Below are 23,270 nucleotides of genomic sequence, written 5' to 3'. Positions count from 1 at the left end.
TCATTCCTAAATGTTAGTGATTCGTCTCTCCCCCTCTCTCAGTGCCTCCTGCTCCCGGCTGGCTCTCGGCCGTCCATCCGTCTCTCTAGCCCAAGCCCAAGATCAGTGGTGTATAAAGGACACAAGGAAGCCGCAAATTCGTTTCCAGATCAACCTCCCCATCCATAAACTCACACTGTGACCGTGAACACCGAGCCCGGCGCACGACCCACTGTCCTAGAGGGTTTGAGGAGGGAAGGCTCATTCATGAAATTGGGAGCATTCGGAGTTTTCATGAAAGTTTTTTGGGTTGGCTTTTTCTTTTTTTTCTTCTTTCTCCCCCTGCAGTGCAAAACTCTCCCCTTTCCTCCCCCTCGCCCCTGCCATATGGCTAACCTCCCCCCTCCCCTGCAAGGCTGGTGAAATCTGGAGGCAGAGATTGGCCCCCCTGCCTGCGTAAGAGCCTCCCGCCGGCGCGCCCGCCTCCGGCCGCGGGGCTGGGGGCGCCGGGCGAGCCAGGGCGGCTCTTATTCTGAAGGGGCCGGAGGGGGGCTTCATTTCCTGACAGCTATTTACTTAAAGCAAATGATTAGTTTTGGAAGGATGGACTATAACATTGAATCAATTACGGGACGCGGTTTGTGAGACCATTACAGTCGGATCGGGAGGGAGGGCGAGCGGGAGGGAAGGAGCGCGGCCGAGTGGGGAAAGTCACGAAAGACGTGGACGTATTTTGGATATTTTACAATCTGCAGGACTGGGGCTGCGGATTATAAAGGAGAAGGTAAGCTGTGAGCGGCAGTTTCCCTACCCTTTCATTTTTTTTTCACTTTTTCTTCCGCTTTTTTTCCTCTTTTCTTTCCCGCTACACTGTATTTTTTTCTTTTTATTTTATTTTATTTGTCCCCCTACCTCAATGCTTTGAGCCGGGCGTGGGGCTCCGTCCCGCGGGGCGCAGGCGGCGGCGGGCGCCGGTGGTCCCCGCGGAGGGAAATGGGGGGCCGGCGCTCCGCGGACCGTCGGGGCGCGGCGGCGAGCGGCGCAGGCAGCGTTAATGACAAACACATTGGGACGGCGGGGGCCACCGCGCCGCATTCCTGCCGCGGGGGCGGGAGCGACCCGCTGGGTCTCCGCGGGAAGCGGCGGTGCCCGCCCGCGGGGACGGGGAGACGCGCTCCGACAAAATAAGGTAGGGTCGCGCTCAGCCGCTTCCCCTTTTCTCGCATCCCTTGCTGCCTTCACCCCGCTTCTCTCTCGTCCCTTCCCCCATCCCTTGTTTTTCGCCACCTTACTCTCTTCGAATTCCCTTTCCCACCTCACTCCCCGTGCCCGGGTAACCTAAAATGCTCCGAGATCTCGGGAGGGGGCACGCACACAAACCTCCCCGCAAGCAGCCCGATCTCCATCTCTGCGCGCCCCGTCTTTTTTTTTTTACACGTCTCAGAGGAAGGGAAGATGCTGAATTTAGGCAGGACTGGTACCTGGAGCCTTTCCAGTTTACAGCCTTCTCTCGCAAGGGGAACGCCAGCTCTGCCGCATGCCCCGCCGGACTGCTGGAGCCCACCGCCTCCTACCCTGAGGGTGGGCAAAATCTTCGCGGCCACCGTTTGGATTTTTGTCAAGCGCGAAGATTGCAAACTTGCCAGCCTCTGCCAGGCTGGAGTCCCCTGGAAAAGTCCTAGGAGCAAGTAGGAAATGGCTTTTTGGCTGTCTGCGGCGTTGCTCAACATTTTTGGACGCGGATCCCACAGGAGCCGTTCCAGAGAACAGGACTTGGACAGCTTTTTCTGGAGCCAGCATCGACAGAACTAGCGAGGCAGCAGCAGCCATCGGACGCAGCCGCCAGCCCCCGGGGCTTGCCCGCACCCCGGCAGGAGGCTTTGGGGCAGAGGCGGGGGCGATGCTCTGGCTCTCGCCCGCGCCGGGGGCAGGTTTCCACCACCCCTCGACGGCATTCTCGGCGCGGTCTTTGCAAATGCTCCATCTCTCTGGTGTTCCTCCGGGGCCCAAAGCTGCGCACCCGGGACGGACAGGGCATCACCTCGGCCCAAATGGGGACCGATGGACCCGTTCCCAGGGCTGAGAGCACGTCGCCCTCCCTTGGTCCCACAGCTTAGAGCCAGGACGCAACGTCTGGTCCCCATGCCGAGACTCCCACCTCCTTTCCAGACCCCGCGCCCTCAGGGTCCATGCCTCGCCTGATGGAGAGGGCTGGAGAAGAAACCCGCGGGTAGCAGCGCCAGCAAAATTAGCCAGCCCCGGAGAGAAACACGGCTTTGCTCTGCTCTTCTCTGTCCCCCTTACCCCACTTTTCTTTCTCCTGGCTACCTCGCATTAGAAAAAATTTAAAAAAAATCTCTCCAGTTTGGCAAAGGCTTTCCTATTGTTTCCCAGACAAACAGCGGAGTGGCTGGGAGTTGCCATCTCTGCTAGGTTTGCTCGGTGTCCCGGGCAGCCTTTGATCAACAGCAGCTCCAGCCGTCGGGCTCCGCCGAGAGGCCGCGGATGAAGGGGCAGCCGCGGCAGCGCTGCTGCCCCGCTCCCTGCGGGCTGCTGCCCGGGCTCCCCGCGGGCAGGCAGGCTCTGGAAAGCCTCCGCAGGCTGATGTGGGCTCGAGAGTGTAAATGTAACCCTCCCCATCCTTCTCATCCCCATCCCCACTGGCCGTAGGCTGCCCACTGTCTGCCCGACGGGGCGCACCAGGGGGAAGGGGGGCTTGTTATGCCCTCGGCATCTCCCAGGGCTCATGCAGAGCCCAGTTGGGGTCCCAGTTTGGCTGCCTTAACTCCATGTCCCTGGATGGCACAAGACACGGGATCAAAGCAAGGAGACAGGCATCAAAGGTTCCTCTGTCATGGGTTGATCAAAATCTGAACTGCTGAGATCCGACTTTTAACTCTGGGTCTAGAAACGTTAGGGAAAGGTCTCCCAGCAAGGGACTTTGGTTTTAGCTTCTAATTAACAAAGAACATTTTAGAAAGGCCCTCAGCTAAACAGTGGTTTAGGCAACCTCAAGGCTTAAAAAACCCCCAAAAAACTTCGAAGGAAAATGAGACTGCACAAAGCCCTGGGATTTAGGAGTCCACAAGCAAACCAGCTTTCCTAGCCTACCGGCGCTCTCCCACTGCTTTAAAATGAGACCCCTTGTTCTAGTAGTCCTCTCCAGGCAGCAAGGGGCCGGAGATGTGCCAGTCTGGTTACCATTGGGTACTGGGGCCATCTTCACTGTTATTTGTTCCTTGATGTATGGGAAATCTTCGTGCAGCTGTGAGAATAATACATAGGTATTAGGTTTCAAGAAAGCAGGAAGTAATAAATAGTTTAATAAAATACCTCTCTACAGTACTACAGTACCAAGCTAGGATTTGAGTACAATGTATATAGGCAGAAAAAGTCTTGCATACCCCAGACCTCACTGGTTATTTCCAGCTATACCAGTTGGTCTAAAAATGAGGGTGAAATGTATAACCTTGTACACTCCTTGCCTCGCTTGCATCGTTAGGTCATCGTGGCCACAATGGCACTGCTTCTGTGCATGAACTGTGAAAATTTTAATAGAAGATGTTTGCTTCACTTGATTAAAGACTAGGGAATGACTTCTGAGAGATTTCTTTTTCTGGTGGTGGCAAGAATTGCTGGTAATTTTAAAAAAGCAAGCAAGTAAGCAAGTAATCCTTTCTCTCCCTCTTGCCTTGAGCTCCTGCTTGACTCATCTCTTTTAAGCCAATAAAGCTTTGCGTGCGCACCCAAGGGAAAAGTTTGCAACAGCTAGGCTTCCTAGCTCTTGTGGTCAACAGAGATGGATTGATTTTTCCATGCAATGCTTCTGAGCACTTGAGTTGGGGTCTGAGGTATTCTTTGGTTTGATCCTGAGAACTTAAGTGAGATGGAATACTTGTCTGTTTGCTGAGACAGTCTGGAAAATCCTCTTTGGACTAAGTGAGGAAATTTAAACTTTACAAATTTCCCTCCACCTTTAGCTCCTTGACTGGTGGAGTCTGTCCTTGAGGGTTTGGCTGAAGAATCAGGGCTGACTGGAAGGCTCGTTGGGTAGCAGCCATCACCGTGTGTCCTGCAGAACCTGAAGTGCTCTGCAGGAGCCCAGCACTGGGCTAGTCTTGGTGTGTAGTTATTCTTGCATACAGGCTATGCTGGATGCAAATACTTGTAAAGGGCTGTGGAACAAGCTTCATTTTAGGAGAACATTTGTGCCAGTCTTTTGCATTGAAGAAATTTTCTTTTGTCCTTTGTGCCTTTTCCCAGTGAAACCTTTAGACCTGCCTGTTAGTGCTGTGGGGCAGCCCTGCCCTTGTGGAGAACTGAGGTTGCAGTTTGGGAATAGAGAAACAATAAATGTTTCAGGAGGTCCTTTCTGAACCTTTACATTCGGCTAGTGACATATACCACAAGGTAGAAATGTCCTCCTCTTTTCTTGGGCTTGTTGTAGCTCTTCCTGGAAAAGATCAGTCTTCCCAGAAGGACTGACTGCCACTCTGACAAAATCACCACTGAAATTATCCAGCCCTCTCATAAGCAGCATAATCACATCATTACGTGCCAAGATTTGCAATCCAACTACTGTTCTATCACTTATGCAAATACATAGCAATAGGGACCAGTTTGGTTTTATTACTTTTTTTTAAATTGGAGAACTCTCATGAAATTAAAATAGAAGAATTTTGAATTTTTAACTTGATCCAGGAGACCCAGTTTAGATTCCATGTGCTAGGGAGACTAGCTTTGCCTTCTGTCTCATTAATGTGGATCAACATTGCCATCCTGTGGCCAAGAGGACGAACTGTTGTGACTGAGTAGCTGGCAGGAGAGAGGTCTGTATAGTCTCCAGTCTTGTGGTAGGTCGGCTAGTTTTCTGTTTTGAAAGAGGTCTCCGATTTACAGCAATATGAAAAAAATATATACCGCTGGCTCTTCTTGGTCCACCACCGTGCTTTCTCTCTAGGTCATGTAGAGCAATCATTTTCTAATCACATACTTTCATCAGCTTTCTGGATATTGCTTTTGTTTTCTATGGTGCAGTCAACAAAACCATTCTTGATAGGAAGCCAGCACTTCGCAGTGAGTGTTTAGAAGATTGAGCCCTTGCTGATAACAGTTCCTCAGATGTTCTTTTCCTGATTTTTCTTTCATTGAAGCACATGAGAGATACCAACATTTCAGTCAGTTCCTTTCAAAACCCAGTGGTTAAAGTAGATGCAAGACTTTTTTACCCTGGGCAACGAGTCTCCCCGCAGAGAGTTTGGCAAACCCTTCATGGCATCATCTAGCTTTCACTATACATGTCCAGGTTTCTATTTTAGCTAGCAATGTTCAAGGTATGCAAGAAATTAAGGTTGGCTCAAAGTTATGCTTCAGCTTGCATAAATCTACTGGCTTCAGCGAGGTTATGCCAATTTATGGTTTGATAGAATGGTGTTAGGAACTGAACCTGATGCTGTTACTCAGAGCTGATTTAGGACAAAGAGTGCTGCTCTACTGCAAGGAAGGTAAACAAGCCAAATAAGTGCATACAAAAAATTAGGTGATTGTAAATAAACAAAACCGTGGTAAGTGTAGCGGTTTGGTGTTGTGGAAATGAGAAGTGGGAAATTGTTCTCACATTAAACCTTGACTTCAGCACTGATGTGCGAGGATATGCTCTAGATGGGACTCTAGCATGCTTAAGTTGGATGCATGTGTAATTAAATCCAATTCAAATAGATTCTGAGTACAGATGATGGTGAATCCTTAGTATATTATTCTCTTTCACAGTGTGGAAGTGTTGCTCTGGGTCTTGATGAGATTAGCAGGTCATTGGAGAAAGATCAAAGCTCTGGGTTGTGAAAGAATAGCCAGCTGGAAAACACAAATTTGTTTAAGTCCTTGTGTTTTTAAACTGCAATGGTAGACTGAGGCGCTCAGCTCTTCTTGATTTCTATGGCAGTCCAACCAAGACAGCAAATTCGAAGTAGCACTTTGGAAATGACATCACCTGTACTTGCATCAGCATAGTCATGGGGCTTCACTCCTCACTACATGCACAGACAGCTCTGCAGCAATGCAAGTCCACTTTGGCAGAGCTTCTTCAGACTGGTGTGCAAGAGCTGAGCTAGGTTTGTGTTTTCTCCTTCTGTGCTGCATCACTTGCATTGAATAGTCTGCAAAACTGCACATTGTCTTGCGGATCTTGGGAAGCTAGGAGTCAAATCAATAAAGCAGACCTTGGTAAGTCTTTAAAGATTTACAGTGGGTTGCTTTATCAGAAAAAAATACTTACGGGATATAAATGTGATAAAAATGAAAAAAGAGGCTGAGACTCAGGGACTTTGATGTCCGAGAGTCTGTTATCAATGGGAGACAGATACATAAACACATGGCAATTGTTGCTAATTGAAGAATCAGGCAAAATGCCTTTTCTCTGCTGGAATGTTGTCAGCTGAATTTCTGAAGTTGTTTGTACATATTTTTGAGGCTGGTAGTTTGTAAGTCTTCTAATCCTGCTTCTGAGCCCTTTAGGTTTGAGTCAAGTATCAAATATGTTTTGCTTTTCAGAAGCACGCTGTCTGCTCCACATGTTGTAAAGGGAAAGAGGGACTAATTCAAAAACACGCCTTGGCATGTCATAATCATTTAACTCCCATACAGCACTGGCATAGTCATAATAACTACATGTACCTGTGTGCTTTCTTAACTCAGTGTCATGAGCTGAATACCAGAGGATGGATAGAAACTCTCCGGAACCTTTGAGAAGTAGTCCCTGTCTTGGCACATCATCCTTTATTTTGCTCCTTGGTCTGTGTTTCAGATTAGGGACTTTTCCATGCAGTCTTTTTTTTTAATCTGTATTGGCTTTGGGCCAGATCCAGTTACTATTAAAGTCACCAACAAAACATCCATTGATTTCAACGGGACCAGGGGTTGTAGGAGATTTTCCTTTGGAAATTATCTAGCAGGCTGCTTGAGGGTTTTAAGTAGAAATGTCGTTAGATGGCACAAAAATTACATAAATGCTTATTGTCATGGTTGTGTCTTCAAGACTGATGCCTTAGGATTATATGTTTGAAAGCTGAAATTATCGCATGTGATCTATGACTCTCCACACTGTTAGGGAGAAGAGATGCTCTCCGAATGGCAGTGCTGGCCTACAGTCTGCCATGGGTTTATTCCATTATAAAATTTCAACATATGTTTTAAATAGCATGTCTCTCGATCAAGGGAATTCTTGCTAAGTAAGCAATAAACACTATTGTATTGTATTGTATTCAGTAAGCTATATATATACACATATGTACAATGGCAAAACAAAAATATCACTCAGGATTGTATGATTTGTATGAAAAGTAGCTTTTAAATATGCTTTTTCTCCACAAAAGCTACTTGCAGCTAAAAGTTCAGAACTTACTGCATCCTCACCGATGCTTGTGAGGGTACTGCATCTGTGCAGGGGGGGTTTTGTGGCTCGATCCTTGGGCGTGCAGTGGCTATCAGAGCTGTTTGCAGGCTGTTGGAGACAGGGGTGTGCCAGGACTTTGCTTCTCTATGTTGCCGGTGGAGAGAAGGGGTTGTGGTGACTCTGCTGCGTTTCCCATGCCGGTGGTGTGTCTGTGGCCCCATGTACCTCCAGGGAGGTGGTTGCACGTGTCTCAATGGTCTGTGGGTGTGAGCCAGGGTCCCTGGGCCATTTCTCTTTGTGCCACTATGCAGAGTGCAGGGGAGCTGTGCTAGGACACTGCAACTCTCATACTGTTCTCAGTCCATTAACTGGCTCCCTCTTGCCTTCTTTCTGTTTCAGTTGTTGGTAGCTATGGGCACTTCCCCACGGACGTTCCTGATCCTGGGATGTTTTCTCACAGGTAATGCTCCTCAGTCCTCTAAGCCTTTCTGACTCTACTCCTTTGTAAATACTTATTTAAATTCACTTTCATTGTGCCTACAATAACAAATGCCAAAAGGTCACCAGCTGGCTACAGGCTCAATTTTCTGCCCTTTGCTAGGCCAAGACAAGAACTACTGAAAAGGTGGTACTTTTTCTAGCCTGTGCTGGTTGACTCGGCACCCCTACAGCTGCTATAACCTCGCGCCCGGTTTGTCTGCCGTGCAGGGAAAGTGAGCCCGCCTACCTCCAGTTGTCCCGGTCCTGTCCCACAAGGGGTTTCTCCAGCAGCGTGGTGCAGGCGAGGCTGCCTGTGTGGGCTCCCCGCATCCTCCCACGCCACAGCACCTCGCTGCAGGGCTGCCTGCCGAGCCTCCCAACATCTGCTGAGAGAATGGTGCCGGGAGGGGAGGGTTTGCCACAGAGTGCCAAATATAGAAAGGGTCTGTAGACTGAGGTAACATGTGCAGGAATGAGAAACTGGTTTCAGAGACAGTCTGGATTCCTGCTGATGGTTTATTGCACGGAGCCCACTTTCACACTGTGCACCTAAGTGCTTGTTTATCATGGTCTGCCCTATATGTTTTGTTCAGGTCATTTGGCAGACTGAAACAGCAAATCTGTCCCTGGTGAATTCCCCATTTTTTTAGGGTGTGGATCCTCTAATTTTCCTTCCGGGAGTTGGACCTGCACCAGCCCACCTACAAATTACCTAGGCTTGCAAATCTCTAACTGTAGATTGCATCTGAAACCAGTACCACCTATAACATCTATTTCAGTGAATTACAGTTTTATTTGGCTATAAACATGTACATTTTGGCTAGAGGTAGACCTGATGCACAAATTTTGGATCTAAGCCCCGGCTCCGGCCCTTTGCAAGAAATAGAAGCCAGATGTAAAATGCAGGTGTTGGTCTTGGGAAGTGGTTTCTAACTTTCAGTTGTGAGCTTACTCAAAGGCTGACAGAACTGTTGTTTTCCTGATCATTGCTGCGAGGACGTGTAAGATGCCCATGACCCAGCAGCCATGGTGTGGGATTCACTGGTCTGCAGCAGAGCAGTTCCCACATTTGGGGCTGGGAAGTTGAGGTGTGGATTGTCAACCATCTCTAACTTCACCTCTGTCTTTCACCTCTTGATTTGACAAACAGAAGTCAGCAAGCAAATACTTAGCATTTCAAAGGGAAGCCGTTTGCCATCCTTAGGGCAAAGCTCTGGCTTTTAACAAGGACAAATTTGCTGGGATATCAGCATGTCTGAAATGGTCAGAAAAACAGCTTCTCTGGATCCACTTTGTTTTCTTTCACATCCTGTGCTGAGGCACTTCTGTGTGTTCATATGCTATTTATTCATGTCTTTTTGCAGGACCGTTCCTAACACTTTGCCAGCTTCCTCTGCCGACTATTGTTCCCAATAGGAATGAAATGGTGGTACAGCTGAATTCCAATTTCACACTCAAATGCTCTGGAGACAGTGAAGTGAGCTGGCAGTACCCAGTGACTGAGGGAAGCCACAGGATAGACATTAGACATGAGGAAAACAACAGTGGCCTCTTCGTGACAGTGCTCCAAGTAGGAAATGCCTCAGCCGCTCATACGGGCTTATATGTTTGCTATTATAACCACACTCAAGTGGAGGATGGGGAAGTGGAAGGGAAGGACATCTACATCTATGTGCCTGGTAAGCGGTGGATGCCACAGCCATACTGGGAAGTTTGGATGGGAGGGCTGAACCGTGGATGTTAAGAAGAGATGTGTTTCTGGTGGTAATTTGCTGCCAGAGGAAGATAAGTGGCCCCAGGGCTGTTTCCTAAAGTGTAAATCAAGACCAACCCCTGTGAGTCTATGGATATGTTCCTCTTTCTTTCTGCCAGTTTTCACTTTTTTTGGTAAGAGTTTTAGTTCTCAAGAAGAGGAATGAATTCACGATTTCAGGAGTGAGGTCTTCTGACCACCAGGTAGTAGACCTGGTTGGCTGTGGGAGCATGTCCAGCCTTCAGATTTGCCTGGCCCTGAGGTAGGGATTAATGTTGACGCCAGTCCTTTCAGGGGTCACTTGGGTAGACGTTTTGGGATGTATACTGACCAAACCAGTGCTATGTCTGACACTAAAGCAGTTGCCAGATGAGGAAGACCATATCTTGTTCTTAACCCAAATTAGGCTCGAACTGAGGATTGGAAAAAGCTCATGTGTGCACAGGGTCTGGGAAGCACAAGAAGCGGAGATGTCTTGGGGGTGGCTGTCACAAGGGAGGGTGAAACGAAAAGCGTTATTGCTGGTTAGTCTGATGCAAGATTAAAAATACGGTGCTACCATGCAGTGCCCTGTAATTTTCAAAGCAAACACAGCCTTCCCAGGCCTTGCGCTGCCTTTCTCTTTAGTGGTGGAAAACCTGTTGGACTCAGAAGAAATGGCATGCCTTCTTTTAGGAAGTACCTATCCCCTGTTTTGCCTTCCCACTTCCTTGTTCCGACTGCAAGTCTGTTTAAAGGCTTTCCGCGCTATCCACGGGATGAAGATCTTTATTGTCATAGCTGAGATAGGCACCCGAGGCTGAGCCATAACCGCTTGCCTTTGTAAAGCCCCGTCTGGATGTTTCCTCGGCATTGGCTGGAGTTCAGGGGATTGAGTGGCACAACTGCAGGGCCAGGAAAGATCAAGCCAGTAGATTTGCAGTAAATATTTTGAACAGGAAATGAAACAGAGAAGAAGAGATTGCAAATAATCCTGAAAACATGCAGTATGTTGTGAAGATGATGTCTGCAACTGCAAGAAAGACTGTGGAAGAGGAAAAAGTAATGAAGCCCTAATGGGACTGGTTTTAAAGGCTATTTGGCAGTGACATTAAGTTTGTGGAGTTCAGAACATGTGACTTGAGGACAGTGATGCTTCCAAGACTTTTTCTCCATTTTCCATAATAAATGTAAAGTGTTTGCATTCATTCTTGAAGCAAGAAGATGCTCCAGCAGGGGCTGCAGGCTTTGGCACATGTATCTTGATTTCCAAACAGCTCTAACCAAATCACCAGAAGATGTTGTTGGTGTTAAGCAGTCTTGTAACTCACTCAGTGAAGGAATATCAAGGCAAGAGATGGAAAATTTCTTCAAGAGGGCTTTTTGGGTCGGTTTTTAAATGCCTCTAGACATCAGCCTACCAGATTTGCAGGGCAGAGACACCCTGTAATTTTTTCCACTCACTAACCATCAAGATGTCATAAGTGCAGTAACATATCCTTTTCTTCAAATTATAGAGAATGTTTCTGTTTCCACTATAAACTTTGTCTTTACAATTGTTTTTCCTGCAATGAATTAGGAGGGCAATGGGTGGCAGAAACACACTTTAGCCAAGGAGGATTACATTGAGACTTCACACAATATCCTATTTTCACTAACAGCACACAGAAAAACAAGCTAGGTGAATCCTGTTTCTGTTTTAAATTACAGTGGGAAAATGAATACATGGAGTTGGCAGCGTGTTTGGGATGGAGTGCTGTGTTTGGAATATTGCTACAAAGAGCCTGCCAGTGCAGCAGAAAGTCTATTGTTGGAGAGATTTGGATTGTGATTTATTAAATTTTATTATAAAGCTTCACACAGAAGCTTCACTCTATCAGGGATTATTTGTTTATTCCAAATGGCCAAACAGAGATAATTTGCTGGCTGTGCTTTTTAAGCTGGATATGTTATACAATTATGTTTTAAAGTCAGACTTTGGACTAGCCAGATAGGAAAGCTGGCATGTATTTTGTTGACTTTAAAAGAAATAAAACTACTGGGTATTTGTTTGCTTTTTTTTTTTTTCTGGTTGAATACCATATTTTGAAAACCGCATGCTATGACCATAATTAACTATGTCTCATAACTGTGATGTTGGACATGTTAGAAATGCATGAAGATAAGTACCTTGTACTATTTTTGATGAAATGTGGCTTTAATGGTGTTCAACATAAACAACATGAAAATAATTTCTACTTTTCGACATTGAAAGTGTTTGGATTTTTTCTTCATGTTCCCCCCCCTGCTTATACTTATATATTGGTTAGGGGACAGATGCTGTCACCAAAGGAAAAAAAATCGAACTGACAAAAATAAGTGATTTGTGACAAGAAAAGGCAGGCTCTTCAATAAATTTTTGTGTGCAGTGAATGTTGTACCTAAACGCACAATCTTGTGTCATAAAAATAGGATGTTTAAGTCCAAATTCTTCCCTAAGATCTTTGCTGTACATATATCTTGATAGTTGCCTATGATAACATGAAGTTATCTTTATTTTCGTCCCCAGCAATTATGTGAATGTTTTCACACTCAGTAGTGATTTTCTTGCTTTTTATCACTTAATATCCTTTTGCCCTCACTGTAGGAATATCTAAGGGGAATAATAATAATACTTTGTGGGTGGTTTTTTTTTTTTGGTGGGGGGAGGAGAGTGGGAGGAATCTTTTGCATTTTTCATTCTGTATCCTAAAGGAGCCCAAGCCCATTTCTGTTCAGTTCTTAGGTCAAATGCCTCGCTACATGCCACATCAAATAACAAAACCAAGACACTGCATGCAATTACCATGCCCTACCTCTGAAAAAGTGGAGTAATGAACTGTACTGGTTCCAATTAAAATCTATAAGCAGTCATTGATATCCAGTTCTTGTATGTGGACTTACTACAAACAAGACAGTACTTAATTACCTCTTGTTTTTTACAGACCCAGATATGCCTTTTGTTCCTTCTATACCAGAAGACCAATTCATCCTAGTAGAAGAAGGTGATCCCACTGTTATCCCTTGTCGGACGAGTGACCCAAGTGCTCAAGTGACTTTAACGAACAGTTTGGACAAGGCTGTCTATGCTTTCTATGACAGCAAACAAGGCTTCGTAGGGAATTTCCCTGCAGGGTCATATACATGCAAAACAATGGTTAATGGTGTGGAGTTCAAGTCTGATGAGTTCCTCATCTATATTTTAAGAGGTATTTATTTTTATTCATTAAAAAAAAAAGTTAGAATATTCAGCCCAGTTTTTTCCTCACGCTGTAGGGGCCATATTAGCGTCAGGATCACAGGCTTCTATCAGATACTTCCTTGGTGATGAGCTTCTTGCTTCTGTGGAAGTATTGCTAGTTATTTAGTGGCTAGTTTGCTCAGTGGTTATGTACAATTTTCATGAGAATAAAGTGACCTTAACTTCATCTCCTCTCCCAAATGGTTGCAAGAAAAGTCTTCTGTAATGTATGCATTTTCATCCTGTTTGCTGAAACATAAAAGACTGGTATTTCCCAGAAGCTTCAAACTGTAGGATGTCAAGTAGTCTGAAAAATATAATGATTTGAATATACTGAAAACAAGGTTTTTATTGGCCAGCAGTGGATTCTCAAAGAGAGTCACTGATTAGCAAAATGGGAAGTTGCCTTTATACCAAGTGCCTTTTCACAGAGGAATTTCAGATAGATCATTCTTTGTGAGATTGAACTCAATGCCTGTACTCCTCATGCTTTAAATACACAAAGTTTATATCTATATAAATCAGTAGTATTTTCACTGAATTTTCCAGGTAATTCCTCAGTAGAGGAAGTGAAACAGAAATGTCCCCCTGAAAGCATACCATGTGAAAACTGCATACTGTTTCAAAATAAATCTCTCTCTCTCTCTTTTCTCCTTTCTCTTAGCTACTTCACAGCTGCCAGTTGAAATTGAAGCTCTTAAAACTGTCTACAAAACAGGCGAGACCATCGTAGTAACTTGTGTGGTCTTTGACAATGAGGTGGTTAATTTACAGTGGAATTACCCTGGGAAAGTGGTAATTTTTTTTCTTGTTTTGTTTTGTTTTTGTTTACATGTTTGTACTTATTGGGGAAGAAGGTGTGGTTGTAAAAATAGTCTTCTCTTCTCTGAATGAGTAGAGAAAACAAAGTAATTTCTTTTACTCTTAGGTTACCACAAAAAAAAGTCAGTCCCAAAAGTTAGAGCCTGCTGTTAGTAAGTATGCAAAACACAAAAAGAAGGTGATGTGTGACTAGGAGTCCATTCTCTAAGGGGAGGAATGTTGTCTCTCAGGTCTTGTGCTCATTCAAAAAATAAATGTTGTGGAAATAGAGACATCTAGGAATGTGTTGGACATCTGCATGGAGCTCTGCTGTGGAGGTCTGAACCTCTAAAAAGGCTCTCTTAAACCCTGGATTATTGGGCATAATAGAGGACAATAAAGACTCAGATTCATAGACTTAGTTGTTCCTCACTATGCAGACGTTAATTAAAATGACTCTTACAGTCAGTCTAATTACTCACTAATGAGAACTGCCTAGTAAGAAAATCTTAAAACTTTTGGAGAACCTCAGAAATTTTCAAACTGGCTTAACATCCTCCTGCAGTGGAAATTATTATTCAGTGAAACTTGGTTAGAGCCAGTTCCGGTTAATGGAGAATCTCAGAGTATCCCATGTAAAAAGTCTGGTCACTGAAGGGATGGAGTAGTTTAAGTGACTATCTAATTGTGGCCCCAACCCCCACCTTTTATTAAGTAAGCCCAAGAGGAAAAATGATTTGAGAAGGTTCTGTTCTATTTTCCAGGTTACACATTATAATCTTTGCCATATCCCACCTTTCAAAACTACCCCCTGCATATTTTTTATTCCAGCCTCTCACAATAACATGCGTTCTCAGCATCCTTTTAGTCACTGCACTCTTCTCCTTGTCTCCTTGTTTTGAGAGTGGGCAGAACATAGCATCTAGCAACTGGTTGCTTTTTGTCTGGTGGAGGGGATAAAGATCCACTCTATTTCATGGGAACTGAACCAATAAAATTCAAACTAAAACCTCACAGCTTTAATGTCTGAGAAAAAGGTAGTACATGAGCAATAAACCAGTCTTTTGGTCTGCTTGACCAAATTTTGAATGATATTTTGTTTTGTGTGAACAAACTATGAGCTTTCAACACCCTCACCCTTCTGTGCCTGCCCCGAAAAGGGTGTATTTTTACAGACACACCTTCTGTGCCTGTGGCTGAAAAATACATCCTTGACTGAGTAAGTAATTCTTCTGCCATACAGGGTTTAGATGGGTGCTTTCACTTCAGTGGGGTCATAGCTCCTCGGTGGTGTGCTTTCAGCTCAGTTACTTAAGTAAGGTTTGTTTTGTTTTGTTTTGCTTTTTTCCTTCTCCAAACTACAGAAAGAAAAAGGTTTGATAAAACTTGATGATATCAAAGTCCCATCACAGAAACTGGTTTACACCTTGACCATTCCTGAGGCATCAGTGAAAGACACAGGGGATTATGAATGTACTGCTCGGCATGCGACCAAGGAGGTTAAGGAGAATAAGAAAGTAGTCATTACAGTTCATGGTATAGTTTGATTTTAGTGTCCCAAAAAAATTAACATTTTGGAAAACACCATTTTTGAAAAATGCTGCACAGGGTTGTTTACGCAAGGCATTTTCATTTACAGACAAAGGGTTCATTCACCTGGAGCCTCAGTTTAGCCCTCTGGAAGCTGTCAATCTACATGAAGTCAAAAATTTTGTCGTTGATGTGCAGGCATACCCAGCTCCAAAAATGTACTGGTTGAAGGATAACGTGACTCTGATTGAAAATCTTACTGAGATTGTTACTAGTTCAAATAGAGTCCAAGAAACAAGGTAAAAATATTCTACTGACCCTTACTTTACCATTTTGGCTCGAGATTCTCCCGCAGAAACCTGGGCACGGCTCCTGCTCTGTCTTTCCGCCACAGTTTGTTGCTGCTTCTTCAGTGGCATTTAAAAATAATTTATTTGTTTTCTACTCTGGAGGGAGATGCCTAATTTTCCTCTTCTTATTCACTTGTTAACATCAACCTCTCCAAACTGTAGAAGTCTTGGTTTCTGAGTGCTAAGCCTCTTCGGTCTCTCCAACATGTCTCCACACCAATAACTTCTAGCTATTTCCAATAACACCGGGGGCTGTGTCAGATCCCTGCAAAATATAACTATGCTCACCTGTTTCTCAGTTGTATTTTGGTAATTATTTACTGTTTGAATAATGATTTTAGTGTAAAGGCATCCTAGAAGTGCCAAATGTCACTACATTATAATCTCTGCATACCTAGATTTTATATTGCACCAAAGTGATTTTTTTTTTATATCCACCCTAAAATACAAGCAAAACTTCTCATTTTTACAGGTTTCAGAGTATATTAAAATTGATCCGGGCCAAGGAAGAAGACAGTGGATACTATACTTTGGTTGCTGAAAATGAAGATGAGATTAAAAGCTACACCTTCTCCTTGCTAATACAAGGTAAGGAGCCCCAAAGCCTTCCCCACCAGAACTGATGGCACACAGCAAAGTCTTGATCTACTTACACATTTGTTTCCCTGGAGTATTGAGATAAGAAAGTCATGAAACAGAGTGTCTGAAGGAGTGTGTGCATGCTGAGTCCTTGGAGCTCTTGTACCCTGATCCTGGTTTTCACTTTGACTCTGGCCTTGAACCAATAAGTAACTTTATCCTCCTGCCTAAGTTATTCCAGCTGACAGCAGGGATGATAGCTCATTTAGCATGACATGAAGACGTGGCATAACCGCAGCACTTCCTTTTCATGGCTCTAGCCTAGGATCTGCTCTGTCCTACAGGAATTAAGGACCTCCTGCATGAGTCCGGGTCTCTGTCCGTCACTAAGCTGTCGGCCAAACAATACCTGTCGTGGTTTATTTGAAATTTCAGGCTGCATTTGCAGAACCTGATGAGTATTTTAACAAACTCCTGTCTCCCTCCCAGTTCCAGCCCTGATCTTAGATCTCGTGGATGATCACCATGGCTCTGCGGGGGGGCAGACGGTGAGGTGTTTGGCAGAGGGGACCCCACTTCCTGACGTGGAATGGCTGGTTTGCAAAGACATTAAAAAGTAAGAAAAGAGGGTTCTTTGTTATAAAAATATGACTTGTTGCATCCTTAATTATCTTCACAGTACTAGTTATTCTACCATGCTTTCCTCATCAAGGGCCAGTAAGCTATAGATGTTGTTTTTCTTTTTAGAGGCATGTTGCTAATATTTCAAGAGAGATTGTCAGTGCCCTTCCTATTGCATCTTGCAGCAGAAGACACAATGCATCAATTCAGGAGGTTTCTCTCATAAAAGCCTGATGTTCAATAAGCAAACTCAGCAGATTTCACAGTGCCAGTTTGAGTAAGGATCTCAAGGAATAGCTATCCCTCAAAACAGGGAGTTCTTATCGTTTCACAGGTAGCTCCGTCTGCCTCATTAAAACTCTTGTGTGCTTCCATATTGCCACTTGTAATTATTTACCCCCTAATTATAATTTTCACCTTCCAAGTATTTTACGTGGAGTAATTTTATTTATGTGGAGTAATTGCTCTCATTGTTGCTAGTTCTAGACTGGCTCCCGTGACTGCTGGGAGGCAGGGCTCTCCCTGGGAGGTTATCCACCAGGGAGAGGGAGACCATGCGCGGGAGAAGGCTGGGAGCCCTGGGCACCTCCCAGGTGTGTTCCGCTCTCGTTGTGCTAAAATCTTTTGCTGCCTGGTGGGACAATTGTCCTCCTAGCCCTGCCCCAGGGAGCCTTGTACAGCAGTAAGGATTCAGGAAGAAACAGAAGTCCATCGAGTACTGTAAGTCTATGGGATACATAGTGACACCAACATCTATCTATACCAGACGGGGCTGCATTGTCAGGCCCTCAAAGTGGCAGCAGCAATGAGGATCTTAAGGTAAATTATTCTGAGGGAAGAAAGATGTAGGCTTTTTACAGAGGTGGTCTTCTTAAACATTTCTGGTGTTTAAAATGATTGTTGTCAGAAGAAATAGGGAAAGGTGATTACTGTTCTGTTCACTCTTCTTTATCCATACCTATGCCCAACTCCTGTTTCCTCTGTGATTCTTCTCTGCAGGTGCAGCAATGACACCTCATGGACTCTTTTGACTAACAATATCTCTGATATACACATGGAAGCCCACCTGGATGAGAAAAACATGGTGGAAAGCCAGGTGACCTTCCAGAAGGTAGAGGAAACCCTGGCTGTGCGATGTGTGGCAAGGAATGACCTTGGTGCTGTTACTCGGGAACTGAAGCTTGTGGCTCCCAGTGAGTTTGCTTTGTCCTTCTGTGAAATTACAGCAGACAGTTTGATTCCTCATCTGAGGATGAGGCATTCTACAGGTCTTTATGGTGCATCTGTTTTTCACTTATTATGTGGTTCCATGATTCATTTTATCATTTTATGGCCACGGGCTATGGGATGTTCTAGACAAGCTCTGCATTTGGTTTTGAAACAGGAAGGCAGAGCAGCGCTGGGCTTGGAAAGACTTCACAGTCACCAGCCCTGGGAACTACTCCTGCCACATCTGCAGGACACAGGAACTGTGATGGTAGGGGAGGTGGGTGTCTTATGTGTGTGTCATGCTCTTAATGGCTCAGGAGGAAAATATGGTCTTTTTGCTCCACAGCCTTGCGATCAGAATTAACGGTGGCTGCTGCAGTCTTAGTGCTGTTAGTGATTGTGATAATTTCACTGATTGTCCTGGTCATCATATGGAAACAGGTAATGTAGGAAAGTATTTCAGTTTGGATGCTGAGCCCTGCTGGGTTTTGATCTGCTCTGAAGTCAGGCACAGGACTAATGGTCGGTTTTGCATTCAATGTGCTTTACAGAAGCCAAGGTATGAGATAAGATGGAGAGTCATTGAGTCTATCAGCCCTGACGGCCATGAATACATTTATGTGGACCCAATGCAACTGCCTTATGACTCCAGATGGGAGTTTCCTCGAGACGGGTTAGTGCTTGGTAAGTTTCCTCTAAGGAACTAATCTCATCCTTCTCTGGAGAGAAGGACAATCAAGGGCAACTCTGAGGTCTGTGCTACTGGGATTTGTGATGTAAGTTGTGGTCATGATGTCCAGAGCCTCTGTATCTGTCTGTTCTTCTCAGTTCTCCTTCAGCATCCTCTTCTCCAGTGGTGTCAGCCTTGAGCTCCTTGTGTCAGTGTCTCCCACGCCTCCGTTCCAGCTCTCCTCCACATGCCTTGTGTGCAGTTTCCACCTCCACTTGGCCTACGAGGCCTGTCCCAGCATTAAATGCCCTTTTCAACACTCACTGCTGCTGATGTAGCCACAAGAAGTGCACCAGCATTTTTATTTGCAAGACATTTATATATTTATGTGCAGAGGCCAAGGGAAATCTGCAAGTAGTTATGCAGTTTTATTAAAAATATTTTAAAAATTATTAATCCACACTGTGCACATATCAGTGCTGAGCAACTGCATAACTTATTTTTGTGGCTACTCTACTTCTTCCTTCCCCTTCTGCTTTCTTGCTTTGCTATTCCTGCATTGCAGTTCATACAGAGTTCACTTGCAATTACTTCTTCAAGGATGGCCCGATCTGCCATTTGTATCAATTGAAAGTGTATTGATTATAGAAAACTTTAACATTCTATCCAGATAGTGCTTTAAATTACAAGGCTTCCCTTTCTTGGAGGCATCTGGGCACCAAGTTGTATCACAAAATACAAGAGAGGAAGATGAAATATGGTTTTTGGTTGATATATTTTAAGAAACATACTCCCCTGGTGTAGTTCTCCTTCCCCCATCAGAGGGAAAGAATTGATGTTAATTCTTGAAAGAAGCAGCACAAAAATTTCTGGTTAAGGAATGATATCCTTTAATTAAATTCATGTTGCTAATTGAAAACTAGAGGAGGGTAGATATTTAATTGAATTATTTTATTACAGCCCAGACTTTAATTATATGTCTAAACAGGATTTGTCAGATCTGAGTTGTTAACAGACCACCACTGTGACTTTGTCTCCCTCTGACTCAGGGGGACCAGCCTTCTTTGATGCCTTCCTGTTTACAAGCACATTCAGGATAGTCAGTGCTTTAAAAACTAACGCTACATGTCCTCTTAGTGATCTGGATTGCACAAGTGTTCTTCTTGACACGGTTAACGTTCACTCACTGGCAGCTTTGCCATATGAAATGCTTGCTGGTGGGGACCTCTTTTGTTTCTAGGGCTGATAATTCTGGTTTGTGTGGGTTTTCTCCTATCTAAGTGGGAGATGACAGCAAAGTAATTACACCTTTAGCTCAGGGAGGCTCTGAAGCAGGATACAAACCCATTTTGGCTCAGCTAGACGAGCATTTCCCGTCCTAGCTGTGTAAGCCAGCTGGCATTTATTTGTTTTTTCTAGCTAGTAGTGCCTGGAGTGCAATGCTGTGTTAAATGCCAACTCTGAATGCTGGCTGGCTTGAGTTCCAATTGATAAATTTGGGTTATGCTGCAAATTTCCCATTGCTATCGCTCCTGCACAATGTGTGTAGCACTCTGCAGTTCAGAGCACCCGGCAGCCAGCACAAGACTAGGAGATGTGTAATAGAATGAGAAATGCAATAACACAGTGTGCTGCTTGCTTGCCACTGTCTTCTCCTGGCTCTGCTGATGAGCAGCAAGGTCCCAGCAGGACTTGGACCTTCTCCTTCAGCTGAGATGGCCTTTTGAGGAGTGGTGTCTGAGTGCTGCCATTTCTCGGGATCTTGGGGTGGCTGCAGAGAGGTGGCAGAATTGCTCCTATCACTTCCCAGCAAGCCACCCATTTGTCCTGTTGGCCTTAATGAAGTGAAATGCTGGCCTGACACAGAATCAGACCCATACTCATTTGCAAAACGCAAGTTAACATTCAAGTTACACAGTGTTTAAGGATGTGGTACCTAATTTCTCATGAGTCTAGGAACTCTGTGTGGATTAAAAGCTTGTCGCTTGTTTGGCTTTTGATATAGACCAAGAGAGTTATGGTTTAATTTGGGGTGGGCTGATCATTCCAGTTCAATTTTAGCCAAAGAAGTATCCAAATTCGCAGACTTCACCTTTGTATTTGTGTCCCCTGGAGCAGAAAACCAGCACCTCTCTGACAGTCTCAGCAGATAGGATCTGTGAATGGGTACAGAGGCTGAAATAGCTCTCACCCCCAAGCACGACCCCTCGCTTGGGGAGGTATAAACACATGTTATAATTTCGGGCTCTACTGAAAGCCTCGACATCAAGAATGTGATGGCATTACAGATGCCTCCAGCTCTTAAGCAGTCAGCTCCCACCTGGCTCCAAATTTCAAGTGTCAAGCACATGGGGCTTGGGCTACGTCTCTGGAGAGCGGTGAAAAAGGGGAAAGCACAGAGGTCGCTCTCCGGCACTCCGGAAGCGCTCGCACCGTCTCCACATGCACCCCAGCTCAGCAGAGGTGATGGAGAGGGAGATGTGTGCCTCGTGCTCAGCCGACAATATGGTTTGGGGAGGAATTGGCTTGTGAAGACAAGAAGATCAAGGAGCATCAGCAAATGCCATCACATTCTGAAGGGCTGCATCCTGCCATGTGGCTCCCAGACCTTTGGTCTGAAAAGTTTCGGTGGCCAAATTTCAGATTCAGGTTGTTTGAATTAGCTGGAAATTTAGTGGGAAGCTTTCTCACATCCTGACTGGGAAGGATAACCTTTGGAGCACGGGAATCTTGAAAAGAAATTGCATAGTTTTTGTGTGCATGACAAACTATGCTGTCATGGTCTTGGAGAGGTTCTTCAGTGTTAACTCAGCTAAGCATGCTTTAACCATTTCTTGTGCTTGTTAATGATGTAAATATCATTTGGCTGGAAATTTTCTTTTAAAAGTGTGTATACAATAAAAGTGTGAGCTGTAGCTAGGGGATAACAGAAACACATGGCATTGCGTGCCAGATAACACCTTCAGAAGTGTAAATGGTGGCAAGTTCAAACTGCAAATGAATGTCCAAGACAAAATGCTGTATATCTCCATAGTAAAAATCACTACTCATTCTTCCTGTGCTGGAAGATAAAAGTAACATAAAATAAAATACAGAGCTTGTCAGGAATATGAAAATATTCTGGCATCTGGAGCTCATATATGGGTTTGTTCACTGAGTAAGCGCTGCCTTAATGAACTTGCTTTTCAATATGGAACCTATGAAATATAATATCTTGGAGTGTATTTGTGCAGTTCATATTTCTCTAAAATCTCACTCAATCTGTATACAATTCTTTTGCATACTGTATCAATGTCAGGATACAGGATACGATAATCCAAAATTTTTGTCTAAGTTGATTTGTGGGAAGAGCAAAGTGTGCATAAACGTTAGCCATTTTGTTACAGCGCTTGGAAATTTGCAATAAAACTTATTCAAGCATATGAAGCACACTTGTACATTAAACTTCAGAGAAGCTTCCCCTCATATGTGATCAATATGTATTTCAGCTTCGTGCAGAACACTGATGTCCTGCCTGTCTGTTTCTAAATGCGCTGCTGACGTGCTTCAGTCTATCTTACTGCTAGGTGTATCCAGCACCGATATAACAGCCCGAAACCACGGCTAAGGAGTTCAATTCAGATTTTTTAGGGCACGAGTGTACTGTAGTCAGGCACTGACTGAGGCAGAGAAGTCCACTTAATCACAGGAGAATCAGTGTTGAGAAAGGATAAAGTAAGGGTGGCAGGGCAGAGTGGGAGACAAATTCGAATGAGTTGTTTCTCAGAGTCCCTTTCCTACAAGCTCCCATGTGCAGATGTACTCCTGATGTTTGCTTACTTATTTTTATTAAAGAATTGTACTTAATGACAGCCTTTCTTTAAAATATATTTACCTTTTCTGCCTACCAACAGTAATAATTCTGAACAACCCGTGGAGGAATGGCAGCAGGAAATGAGGCAAATTGCTGTTCCTTTCTGAAATAAATAACGCTTTCCCTTGTGTTCAGGTCGAATTCTTGGTTCTGGAGCATTCGGAAAAGTAGTTGAAGGAACTGCTTATGGATTGAGTCGCTCTCAGCCGGTGATGAAAGTAGCTGTGAAAATGCTGAAACGTAAGTTGTTGCGGTTCCATCTTCCAAGCTAGGTAGGGCATGTTCCCACAGGGTTATTTAAGCACTGATTGTGTATAAATAGATTCTACGTATCTGAAGCTGAAAATGAACTGTGGAATGAATGAAATTTGAAATTATACTTTAGATTACTTCATGGTATTTCAAGACTGAAAGTATCCAGGCTTCTGAAAACATCTAAAGTTTGTTTTTAGCTGTGTGGACTGTAGCAGTCACAATAACTCAACAAGTTCAGAAAAAGCTGAAATAACCATGAATGTTTATAAAAAAAATGAAAGCCATACAATAAAGGAGGAATTGTGAGAATCTTAAGTTTACTGAAGATTTCCCAGTTCATGAGCTGAGGATCTGATGCAGTAATTCTGGAGCAACCATGAGGAGCTTTCTTGTGTTGAAACTGACAGCTTGCAAAGTGCCTCTGTGCCACCTGGGCAATCCACTGTACCCCTGGAGAGGGACAGACGGGCTGGGTCAGCTACTGAGCTGCATCAGATGGGTCGTTTATTAGTGATTTGTGACTCCTCTGCAAGTCTTAAGAAAGCCCCTTGTCAAGTAAAGG

At 44.4% G+C, this 23,270-nt stretch overlaps 1 protein-coding gene across 2 annotated transcripts in view; it reads left to right on the top strand.

Moving 5' to 3' along the window:
* Window positions 1-631: 631 nt before the first annotated feature.
* Window positions 632-23,270, top strand: part of PDGFRA (platelet derived growth factor receptor alpha) — a 34,699-nt gene continuing 12,060 nt past the window's right edge. Inside the window, exons 1-13 of one of the 2 annotated variants that reach the window (XM_065633777.1) lie at window positions 632-763; window positions 7,769-7,829; window positions 9,214-9,528; window positions 12,545-12,808; window positions 13,505-13,635; window positions 15,006-15,177; window positions 15,281-15,470; window positions 15,994-16,109; window positions 16,590-16,716; window positions 17,721-17,914; window positions 18,277-18,371; window positions 18,482-18,614; window positions 22,589-22,693. In XM_065633777.1, the coding sequence (XP_065489849.1) occupies window positions 7,781-7,829; window positions 9,214-9,528; window positions 12,545-12,808; window positions 13,505-13,635; window positions 15,006-15,177; window positions 15,281-15,470; window positions 15,994-16,109; window positions 16,590-16,716; window positions 17,721-17,914; window positions 18,277-18,371; window positions 18,482-18,614; window positions 22,589-22,693 (1,891 nt within the window). In that variant the 5' untranslated portion in view covers window positions 632-763; window positions 7,769-7,780. Of the gene's footprint in view, window positions 764-1,066; window positions 1,169-7,768; window positions 7,830-9,213; window positions 9,529-12,544; window positions 12,809-13,504; window positions 13,636-15,005; window positions 15,178-15,280; window positions 15,471-15,993; window positions 16,110-16,589; window positions 16,717-17,720; window positions 17,915-18,276; window positions 18,372-18,481; window positions 18,615-22,588; window positions 22,694-23,270 lie in introns of those variants that run through there. The other variant, XM_065633776.1, reaches the window with a different exon arrangement.

Source organism: Caloenas nicobarica, chromosome 4 (assembly GCF_036013445.1).
Source record: "Caloenas nicobarica isolate bCalNic1 chromosome 4, bCalNic1.hap1, whole genome shotgun sequence".
Taxonomy (NCBI): domain Eukaryota; kingdom Metazoa; phylum Chordata; class Aves; order Columbiformes; family Columbidae; genus Caloenas; species Caloenas nicobarica.
The sequence above is the reverse complement of the archived record's forward strand: the minus strand, read 5'-3'. Positions and strand labels throughout refer to the sequence as shown.